We start from the raw sequence: 11430 nt of genomic DNA, 5'->3' as shown, positions 1-11430 counted from the left end.
AAACTTTCCCCTGTGTTGCAGCGCAAAAAACCCCCCCCCCCCCCCACCCCCGGTGCGTTGTTTGCTGCTGCTCGCGTGAAAAACGGCGAGTCGATGGCACAGGATCCAGCGTCTCGAATCACGGAGCATTCGCTACCTGGCCAGCGATGCGATCAACCTGTACTTTGGTCCCGAGACCAAGACCAGCAAAACCTACCCGTATCCACGCTGACCTGTTGTGTGCGCGATACGCGGAGACGGATCGGAGATGCTGGCGCAGTTTCTGGTGACCGCAAGAAGAGGACAGCAGCCGAAGGAGAACATGCATGTGCTCCTCACACCTCGAATACGCGACATCTTGCTCCCGCACACGTACCCGGCTCACAGCCTTCTTGGGTTTGACACTCCTCGCCATGCTCCTTGCTCAAGGAGTGCTTGCGATGTGCTTTCTTCGCGCTGCCACTCGAAGTCCCTCTCGGGCTCTCTTTCGACTCTTGCGAGCGCATTGGAGGCAGGCCCGCCCCGGCCCACCTCTCCACCAGGCCAGGCAGGAAAGCCCAAAGGATGGACGGTCCAGCACTCTTGCGAGTAGCGGAACAAACAAGAACAACAACAACATGCGCATACCGTACGCGAATACCACCTTGCGTTGTGAGGCTCGGCGCAGGCGGCACAATCGCATACACGCCCTCCGTGGGCGATGATACGACTCTGCGTGTGCCACTGCTGACACGGCCGACTCGCTCTTTCCTCCACGCTGCCCCCCATCCCCTCCCCTCTTCCCTGTTCTCTCTCTCACGCTGGCGAAGGAAAGGAAGTGCTGCTCGCTGCACACGTATGTACGCTTCGCGGCGCGTCGCCTCTCACCGCCCCACGCTTTCTCGATTATTAGCTGGTTTTGAATCACTCGCAGCTCACCGCCGCCCCCCCTCCCCTCCCTCGTTCTGCAGTGCGTCGTTGTGGGTGTGCGAGTGTGTAAGGAGTCGCGTCTTTGCGTCGCCACGACCACTCTAGCAAGAGCATATCTGTACACTCTTCGGAGCCTTGCCCGTTGTGCCTGTGCGCGTGTGTAGCTCATCTTGTCTCCGCTTCCCTGGCTGTGCACGTTGCGATAACAATTTCTCGCTACTGTGATGTCCGCCACGACGTCCGCGCGTCCGCCAGGGCGACGCTCTACCCAAATGTACGGGGTGCCGTCTAGTATGACACCCGCCGATGTCGCCAGTGCAGCAGGAGCAACAGCGGCCCCGCCCTCAGAGGCCGCCTTCCACGCTGTCCTGCCTGCTGAGGATGGCGGCGTGTCGCCGCGCGGTCACAACCCTCCTCGGATGCAGTACAAGTTTATCTCTAAGCCACCGAGCCCGCAGCCCGCCTACAATCGCATCGCCGACGTGAGCGTGAATGTCGCGGGCAGCAGGTCGCCGGCTGCTGCTGTTGCTGCGGCTGCTTCCACTATGACCATTCGTGGGCTGCGAGGGCGACTGAGCGACGGCACTGTTCACCGCAAGCCGTACCCCTTTACAGCGGCGCAGCCAAGCGCAGGAGGGCACAAGGGCACGGCGCGGCCGCTGCTGTCGCGCCACGGCCGATGCCTCTCTCGCGCGCGCACAGGTATGGCAGTCTCAGCCTTGACAGCGGTGTCTTCTGCCTCGGGTGCTGGAGCCGATACGGCGACGACGGAGTCGACGCGCATGGTGAAGGAGGCATCGCTGCGCAATACGTGGGCGGCAAACTTCAACAACACCGCGACTCTGCGCGAGACGGTGAGCACGAGTAACGGGGCCTACACCGCCTTCGAGGAGGAGCTCGTGCGAGAGTTGAACGAGTTACGGCGTGCGCCGGCGGCCTACGCGGCGGTTGTCGAGCGAGAGGCCACGATCGGTGCTCCGTACGTCCAGGAGAACGATCTTTACTTCTGCGACGAGAGCGCGGCCGAGAGCGCGGCCGTGGAGTTGCGCCGCCACCTGGAGGAGCAGTACTGCCCTGTGCAATGCGAGGTGGCATCCACTGCCAGCTCCGCCGTGTCGCGGGCTATGATGCAAGCCATGTCGCCGAAGAAGGGTATGCAAGCCGGTCAGGAGAAGCGCAGGAGCAAGAAAGCTCTCGACGGTCCCCCATCATCTCCAGCGCTGTCCACGGGTGTTGGTGCGAGCAGCACCGCGCGACGGCGCAGCGGTCGGCCATCGCCAGCACCCCAGCGGCACACCACGGGCTCAGGGGCTCCCCACGGCGGGGGTGGACCGTCGCCGCGGCGGTGTACGATCTCGTCCGATCTCCCCGGCGGTGGGGTTACGGTGGCGGGTGTGTCTGCTCTGCACGCGACCCCGGCAACGCTGCGCAATCAAGGACTGCATGAACTGACCCTCTCTCAGCTGCGCCATCAGTTTCGTTGTCAGCAGCGCTACCGCGCCGCGCTGGAAGTGGCGCTGCGAGACATGAGAGCATCTCAGAGGCAGGCCGAAGCGGCGCAGCAGGCGGCGTGGGCCTCCGAGGCCGAGAAGGCGCTGAGGAAGGGCCGCCGCCTCATGACGACGAACGCCTTCAACGTGAACATGGGAGCCTCCTCGACGCCACAACAAGACAACACAGGCGAGCCGAGCGTGCCGTCGGTGGTGCCACACAGCCACAAGAAGCTGAGCCATACCAGCACTGCCAACTCAGCGATGCGCACAAGCGGCTCCTCGGAAGATCCCGTTTCGCTGCGCCGCTGCGAGGACATGGCGCAGCTGCGCAGCATGCACGAGGCGCGCATCCGGCACATAAAGCAGAAGCTCCGCGACGTCCGCAACGCTTGTAAGCGCAGCCTTGCCGCCGCCAATATCGTGCTCGACGCGGTGCGTGCTCTGCGCGAGGCACAACCAGCGCCGCCCGTGCAACGCCACCGTGGCCTCTCGTTGGCCGCCCACGACACAGCTGTAATGTACTACGGCGACGAGGAGCGGGTGGCGGCGCTACAGGACCTCTACGCGGTATCGCGTGCCACGCTGGTGGGGTTGGCCGAGCACCCTGGTGCACCTACGGCACCCCTGCTGACGCTAGAGCAACTCTCGCGACGGCTGGAGCAGTGCCAAGTAGAAGAAGCGAAGCCTAAGATCACGAGCGTCAGCAGCTCGCCCGGCCGGCGCAGTCGCTCTGAGGACGGAGAAGAGGGCGACGTGCGCGAGCGGAGCGGGACGGAGGCGGCGCCGTCGTGGGTGTTGCCGTTGCTGTCGGAGGAGGCCTCGCTTCTCGCCAACGTCGCAAAGAATGCATGCACGACGTACGGCTACATATCTGGCGAGGTGCACGGGCTCCACCTGCAGGTTGTAACCGGGAGCCCACGCTCCCTGCTGCTGCAGATGATCCTTGGTTTACTGACCCCTGTTCTGGACCTCTCGAACCACAGTCTACCGCAGCGCAGCGGCCAGGCAACGCAGAGGGCATCGACGCCGGCGACGGCAAATAGTACCAACGCAACACGGTGCTACGCAGGAGTGCGCATCGAGGGTCATGCGTACGCGGCAGCCGGCGCACCCACCGGCACGAGAGACGCCGCGACGCGCGCAGACTTGCCGCAGTTCCAGGTGGTGTCATCGCAGCTGGGGACGGGTGAGCGGGACCGCGCCGATCAGGTGCCGGCGGCGAGGCTGAGCAAAGAAGAAGCGCAGCTCGCAGCTCCTGAGCACAAGAGCAGCAACAGCGGCACTGACGCCATCACGGACGCGCCCCACGCTCAACGAGCTGCTGCTGCTGCGGCGCAGCGGCTGTGGCCTCTCCTGTGGACTGGCGCCTACACGATTGGGTGCGCCTGGCAGCAGGTGCGTGGCTGGCGCGATGTACCAACGTTTGCGGAGGCGTGCGAGGAGCGGCAGTCGATACGGTGTGCATCCTCCGGTACCCTGAGCAGCAGAGGGGCTGCGCCCCCCTTCACAGAGGAGGCACACACTGTCACTTGCACGACGCTGCTGTTTGCCTCCGGCTTTGAGGAGTACGAAGTGGTGCGTGGATGTCACCATATGAGTCCGGCAGCGACGCGACGCGTTGTGCAGAGCCCGCCAGTGACGGTGTGCGATGGCGGCCCGCAGAGCGCCAGTCACGGCGGCAGTATTGCGGACTCGGTCGAGGCGCGCCGTGCCGCGGTGGACGTGCACTCGACTCTGGGTGTGACACTGCTGACGCCCACCATGCATCCAATGCATATACACGCCAGCGACCCGTCGTGCCGCGCTGTCTGCGTGGCTGTGCGTGTGCCTTACACCTCACCAGGCTTCTCCTTCACGCACAGCTCCATGTGCGCAGGTGAGGATGGGCGAGTGTGCAGCGGCGGCTGTCGCGATCCCTCGATCCGTATTGTGGCTCAGGTGACTCGTCAGTGCGAGCTGACACCGCCACACCCAACCACGTGCACGGCTGAGGTGCTGACGCAGCGAAGTCCTGTGGACCCATCTGTTTGGCTGGTGCTGGTTGACACAGCTGCTACCTTTCAACGCCACGCCGCTGCATTCACGGACAACGACGGTGCCGTCTTGAAAGCAGACGCGTCCCCCGGGACGGGCGCGACGACGATGTCTGCTGCGAGCGCTGCCGTGCCGCTTGCCCTGCACATCTACGCAAAGGACATGAACGACGCGATGGGCGAGTTCGAACACGTTGCCTTTATCCGCATGCAGCAGTACCCACAGCCGCGCGAGGTGAATGCCGGCGCTGTCGCCATCGCCGCCTCTGCTACGCCTGCTACGCCCGCTCCCTATGTGCTGATGGAGCCGGAGTGGCGCTACCTTCTGAATGGTCTCGCCTGCGTCGCTGCCTCGCCTCTCTCGACGCAGACGGCGACGAGGCTGACCGCTACTTCTCACACGGCGGCGCAGGCATCTGTGCTTACGAAGGTGGCCAGCGCCACGCCGACCGCGAGGTCGGTGGGGTGGGCCACGCTGCATGAGCCGCTGCTTGGCAGGGATGGCGTGTTGCTCTGCCCGCTCTCTGCGGATCTTCGGGAGTCGGAGCGGTTCGGTGACATGCTGGAGGCGCTGCGAATCCGTCAGGAGACGACGATTAGTGGCAGAGACGGCAAGGCGGCTGGAGCTGCTGGGCGTGTGATTCGTGTAGCAGTGCAGCTGCCTGCTTATTCCAATGTACGGTGGTGGCGTCGGCGCCTGATGAAGCTGCGTTGCCTACAAGAAAAGCTAACGGATGAGGTGGTGGCAGAGGGCGACGAGCAAACTGCCGCCTCGACGGCGCAGTCGCCAAGCGCTGCCTGTACACACCAAGACCGCTCACCAGAGTCGCTAGCGGAGGGATGCCATCTCCCCGCAACCGAATTCGCTCCGCCGTCGGATGATGGGCATGCAGACGCGAAGGCCACGCCCCTCGGTGCCAGCAATGGGTCAGGAGAAGCTACGACATCAGCGGCTTCTGTGACGCCGATCCTTGGATCTCCGTGTTCATCCGCGAACCCAGCAGCGATGGATGCGGAGGCTGGTGCGGCCGTAGAAGGCTCCTCCTCCGCTGAAGTCGTCTCGGAGCCGCCCAAGGGGAAGGGTTCAGAGAAGAAGAAGGTGAGCAGCGACGGCAAGCGCGAGGCGAAGAGGTCCCCAACCTCGGCTGCAGCAGGTAGCAGTGGAGCGAAGGCGCAGGATAGACACTCGCCCTCCAACGTCGCTCCTTCCGGCATGTCAAAGAAGAAAGCGCAGGCGCTGCACAAAGACAGTGATGGCGCCATAGCGTCTTCGACAGCCGCCGCTGCCGCGGCTGCTTCCACGGGATCCTCCCTGGCACCCACGCAGGCGCGCCTTTGCACGCTGAGCGTTAACACGGCACCCAAGCTTCCCGAGAGCGGTGCGCTGCGCGAGTACGAGATCATGGTGCAGCGTGCTGCAGGTGCCACACTTGTGGCATCCCGTAGCAGCAGCGTGCAACCGTGCCTGCAGCCGTCGTTAATCTCCATCATCGGCCTTCGAGAGCTCTGCGCGCAGCTGCACACCGACCTGCAGGTCTGGGAGGCGCACCTGAGGCGCGTACGGCCCATCCTCTGTGGCGAGCGCGACCGCATAGCGGCGGAGATAGTGAAGAAGAAGGGGAAGGAGCAACTGCGCCTGCAGCACGACCACGAGGACGTGGTGGGCGAGCTGCAGGTGATTGAAAGGGGCGTAGCGTCATTAAATCAGGCAGCCACGGCGGCCACCGACGCGCTGCGCACACGCGAGCGCACCCAGATGCTGCGTCGCGCTCGCCTCATGCGCATCGCTGAAGAGCTGGCCGCCATCGAGTCCTCGCCACCGAGGTTGGCTCCGAAGGATACGAGTGACAAGGTGGTAACTGCACCGCTACCGTCAACACCACCGCCGTCTGCAGCGCCGAAAGTGACGCTCCGTTTCTTCAAGACGGAGGGGGTGGCTGCCGGCAGCGGTTGTAAAGCGGCCTTCGCCGTCGCTCGTCCTCCGCAGCACCTGTCCTCACAGCGGGCTGGCGTGCTGGATTGCACGATGCGCGAGGGCGCCCCCAAGCCCTCGGAGAGGGAGGCGGGTGAGGTAACGCTGACCCCGCAGCCGTCGTCCGCCCATGATGCAACGTCCTCCTCATCGCCTTTGCAACCGCTCGAAGGCGACGGTAATAGCGCCGCTGACGTGTACGCGGCGACCTGCTCGATACCGCTGACGTTTACCGGCTGCGCCACACTTTACATTGACGGCGAGGTCGCTGTGACGTGGCGAGTGTGAAGTCTCCATCGCCGCGTAGGCTGCGCTGCCCAAGACAAATGGATTGGTTTCTCTCCACGAATCTGTCGAACGCCCCCACAGCGCGAGAGGGTGAGTGCGTGTCTCTCTGTGTGTGTGCTTGCGGCTGTCCATCTGTGGATCGCAGGCATGCCGTTATACCCGTGTACGCACGTTGTCTCTGCGCTTGTGCGTGTTCGCGTTTGCCTGCCCATGTACTGTTAGGCGTCACCTGCTTTTTCTGGTTGCCTTTTCGGCTTGTAGTTGTTACGTGGCAACGGACACCTGTGTGCGTGTGCTCAGCAGTCTGTCACGCACCTGCCTCGCCACCGTCTGTCTTGCATTCTCCTGATCTTTTTATTCTTGGCAAACCGTGTGAGGCGAACGTGCATTGCATTGTTTCACCTTTTTCCTGTACTTGCTCTTCCTTCCTTCAAGGAGCAGCAGCAACAACCATGTACACTAGTTGATGTCGCCATCAAGCCTGTTCCGTTTTCTTTCTTGTGTGTATCTTCAGCCGGCGGGTGCGTGGGATGCCCATGCCTTACCCTTTACATGCTTTCGATGCCTGCGCAGACGAATAAAAGCTCAAAAGATGTATGTCTCATGGAGTCGGTGCTGCTGGGCGCGCACACACGCACACGCGCTGACACACACAAATAGCGCTCCTGTGCGCTATCGTTGTTGGACAACGCTTTTTCGACCACTGTCTCTCGTTGATGTCCCCCCCCCCTTCCCGCCCCTCTCCTCTCTTCGTCTCTTTCTTTTCTGCTCATGTGCGCCGTCCGTGAGTCGTTGACACAGAGGGCAGCGGACAAAACGTGCTTGCTGCGCGTCGATGGCACGCCAACGCGGGCGTGGGCGAGGCGGAAAACATGGGTATCACTGCGACGGCGTGTGCGTGTGCATGTGTGGCTTCCTTTTACCTCACCACTCAAGAGGAGAGCGAGGTTCTTTGCACTGCACATGACTGCTCACATCTACCGCATCGCCATGATCCTTGTCTCTGCCTGCCTTTGCATACCACCAGTTTGCCCCTCCCTCCTTCCACACACACGCGCACACCCCCTCCCTACTCGCTTTCTTTTTATCGTCGAATGGGTACCACCTTTTGCTCCTTATGTCTCGTCGCCCAGGCACCTTGCCCGTCACCACTTTCATTGCCCCCAGCCTTTCCCCCCACCCCCGCATGTATTCATCGTCTTTTCGCTGCACAGCTGTCGATCGCTCCTTCTCCGTCCCATCTCTTCGCTACCCCCGACTCCCCCAACGTCTCTCGGAGCATCGTCACTTTCCACAGGACATCCTGTCTTACACTCATCCCAGACAAAACAAGCCCGCGCCCTCTCCCTTATTCTCGTTGCACGTCGCACCGTTGCAACTCTGGGCTTCCACGTCTGCCGCTCTCGATATTCAGAAACACGCAACGAAAGGAGGGCGTCGTCTGCTCATCCAGCGCCGCGCCTCAGCAGAGGCACCGTGAAGCAGCGCAGGTCGGCGCCACGTGATGCTGTTCTTGTCCATGTGATGATCGTCCTCGGAAGCCTCTCCAAGCACATACCTCCTCATCGTATGCGCACAGAACACATCCATCGGCCACCCACCCACCCACCTCCACCTCTGCGCCCGTGAGGCTCTGCTCTGCTGGCCCTTCCGTACCTCCGCTTCCTTTTCCGTGGTCCCCCCTCGCCTTCCCCCTCTTTTTTCTCTGGTGCATCCAGTGCAGGGTGCGTCTCTCTTTTTCTCCACCCCCTCCACTACCCCGGGGCAGTCCTGTCTGTGGCGCTCTGCGTGTGCGCGTGTCTGTTCCTCCGTGCGTCTCTCTCCCCGCGCTCTCTCTATCCACATTCTCTTCGCCCCATCGCACACGCTCGCTCACACACCGATACCCACGCGCGCGGCAGAAGAGGCACACCGCCATGCCCAGCGACACCCTTCAGATCAAGCTGTCACAAGACAGCCTCTTCTTTCCATTGCCCTTCACAAACGCCACCATCGATAATGTCGTGCAGGTGAAGAACATGCTGCCGGTCGTGCAAGGCGACCCGAAAGCGAACGTCATCTCGTTCAAGATCCTGAGCCGGGTGCAGAACAGGTACTCTGTTCACCCCCCTGTCGGCTTCATTGGCGCTGGTGAGCACGCCACGATCATCTTCTCCTTCAATCCCGAGCATGTCAAGATGGCCAAGAACCCGGAGGAGCGCGAGCTGCCGACAGAGGCTACAAAGGACGCTATTCACGTCGACTTCGCTGTCGTTGACGCGCAGTCGGTGCAGACGGCGCTGGCGCATTGGGTTCCTGGCAGCAAGGAGACGAAGGCGTCGCGGGAGGTCGTAGCCGACGCTTCGCGGTTTTGGAAGCAACGCGGGCAGGTGAAGAAAAACTCGCCGACCACGATGCGCTACAAGCTCAGGTGCGTCTTCGCGACGCGCAACAACGTGCCCGACAGCCTTGTGATGTGTATGAAGGAAGAAGGCGGCTGCTGCAAGCCGATTGCGGATGGCGCCGCGCCGCTGCCGAGGACTCGGCCTCCCGTGACATCGTCGACGCAGCCGCAGAACACAGCCCCTCCGGAGGCGCCGCCGCACCGCTACTCCGAGAGTCAACGCACCACGCCGACTACGCGGTCCCCGCGCAGCGATGCCTGTTACACTCCGTGTGCAACAGGTCCCCCGCGCATCTTTACAACGGGGCCGGGTGCGGCCGCGGCCGCGTCGGCGCCGTCCGCCTCTCCACCGTCTTCGGCACCAACACAGAAGTCGAGGACTTCCGCCGGGTCTACTTGTGGCGACACCACACTGAAGAGCATCGCCGAGCAAGTAATGAACTACAAGCTCTCTTACAGGGCGGTGGGCGTGCTGCTGTTCCTCACGCTGCTATGCGGCCTGCGGGACCAGTCCAACCTCCTGACGTGGCTGATTGCGAAACAGTAGCATTGCGCCCGCATCCGCAGGTGAGTGCACAAACGCACCGCGTCTTTCAGCTGCGCTACCCATGTGTGGACACGGCGGCGAATCGTGTCTTTGTGTGGCCTTCGCGCGCACTCGCTCTTCCTCTCTTCTCCCTCTTACGCTGTTAGCACTTCCTATCCTTGGTGCGCTCTGGCGTTGTCTCCTTGTCGAACGCTCGGGGCCGACTCTTTTCCGTTCTTTTCATCGCTTCTCGACGCCCCGACTTGTTGTTGTTTTCGTTGCCACGTGTTGCTCTGTCTTGCTCCGCCACCCCCCTCCCCCTCTCCTCATTGGGCCCCACGCATCCCTCGTGCGCACCGGCGTCGTCGCTGCTGGCTGCTGTTGCTGCTGCTGCTGCATTTGGGCACAAATGTTGTGCTCGCAGAGGGGATACTACCGCTCAAGCGAAGAGTTGGGATTCGAGGAGGGAGTGGGAACGGGAGTGCGGAGACTGTCGAGTAGAGAATAAGCGATCGTGACGTCGGGGTGTGAGAGGTGTAAGCGTGAGGGTGGGGAGGGTGGGGGCCATGCAACAATGCCAGTGCAAGAGGGGTATACCAATATCGTGTTGGATTTTCCCTCTTGTTTTTCTTTTTTGTTTTGCTTCGGCGCCTCGTTCGCGTCGGCGTTTTGTGTTTCCGCGGACGTCGGTGCACAGCGGCAGGTGTGCTCCACTTAGTCAGTCTCTACATCTGCTGTGTGCACTGTGCGACGAGGAAGCACACATGACGACCTCCTCCTTCCCCCCTTCCCAAAGAAAAAAAGAAAAAGGGACAAGAAGAGGCCATGTCACTGGGCGGTCGCAAGTGTGCGCTAGCGGCAAGCCGTATGTTGTCTTCTCTTCAGTTGCCGAGCTAGTACAGACTCGTCTGCCCTCAGCGCAACCCACCCACCCCCTCCTCAGCTGGCTCTGGCTCGGCAAAGATGGCACCAGAGGAGGAGGTAGATGGGGTGTTTCGTTAGTGGTACCATCTACCTAGATGCACCTGACCCATCGTGATAACGGTGATGGTGGTGCTTTTTCGGGCAGCAGTGCAAGGAGAGACTGACCGGACGTACTCGTGAGGCTATACAGGCTACTTGTCCGTGCCCTTCTCCATTTTTATCATTTACGCTCGCTTGGTGCGATCCTCCCGTTCTTTGTTTGTTTTCCCCTGTTGTGCTTCTCTCTCCGCGGCCCGCCCCCGCCCCTCCTTCCCCTCCCTTCTTCGTCTTCTCACAGTCTTCCGCATTTAATTTTCGTGAGCGCCTAGTTTTCCTTCTTGCTCATCTCCACCTCTTTGCTCTTCCTCTCCCCGTGCCTCTCTCCTCTCCCATACGCATACACACGCCTGCCTCGATGCCAGCGCCTCGCGGCTGTCAGTTTGTATGGCTTACTTTCTTCGTTGCACCCATCAAAACTTCGAAGAAACACAAAAGGAGTCGCGGGAGACGCGCAGCGGAAGGAACACTGCTTCACCTTGCTCCTTCTCTGTTTTCCGCCACTGTGTCTTTCCTCATTTCCCCGCGTCTGTGTTTCTTTTTTGCTCTCCCTGGTGATGAGGGCACACGCCTCCGTGCATGGCGTCTCACGGTCCCGTACCTCCCCCTCCCCCACTCTGTGGCGAAAGTCAGGCAGCCCCCCACCCCTACCCCTGCCAGTGCCGAGCCGCTTCCGGTGGTGACAGGGTCAGGTGCCTACCCCACAGGGGAGGCCAGCGCGACTCCTGTCCGCAGCCAGGCCCTGGACGGCGTGTTGCTGGAGCGGCCGGCGACTGTGAAGGCGCTTGTGCCGTCCGCGCGATGGGCCGAGCGTCAGCGCGGCTCGC

At 62.1% G+C, this 11430-nt stretch overlaps 2 protein-coding genes across 2 annotated transcripts; both read left to right on the top strand.

The window, feature by feature from the left end:
* Window positions 1-1112: 1112 nt before the first annotated feature.
* LDBPK_272050 (hypothetical protein, conserved) lies at window positions 1113-6674 on the top strand (the record flags this gene model as incomplete). Its single annotated transcript, XM_003862008.1, has 1 exon — window positions 1113-6674. The coding sequence occupies one exon, from the start codon at window positions 1113-1115 to the stop codon at window positions 6672-6674; it is 5562 nt and encodes a 1853-aa protein (XP_003862056.1).
* Window positions 6675-8590: 1916 nt separating this feature from the next.
* Window positions 8591-9604, top strand: LDBPK_272040 (hypothetical protein, conserved; the record flags this gene model as incomplete). Its single annotated transcript, XM_003862007.1, has 1 exon — window positions 8591-9604. The coding sequence occupies one exon, from the start codon at window positions 8591-8593 to the stop codon at window positions 9602-9604; it is 1014 nt and encodes a 337-aa protein (XP_003862055.1).
* Window positions 9605-11430: the final 1826 nt, after the last annotated feature.

Source organism: Leishmania donovani, chromosome 27 (assembly GCF_000227135.1).
Source record: "Leishmania donovani BPK282A1 complete genome, chromosome 27".
NCBI lineage: Eukaryota > Euglenozoa > Kinetoplastea > Trypanosomatida > Trypanosomatidae > Leishmania > Leishmania donovani.
The sequence above is the reverse complement of the archived record's forward strand: the minus strand, read 5'-3'. Positions and strand labels throughout refer to the sequence as shown.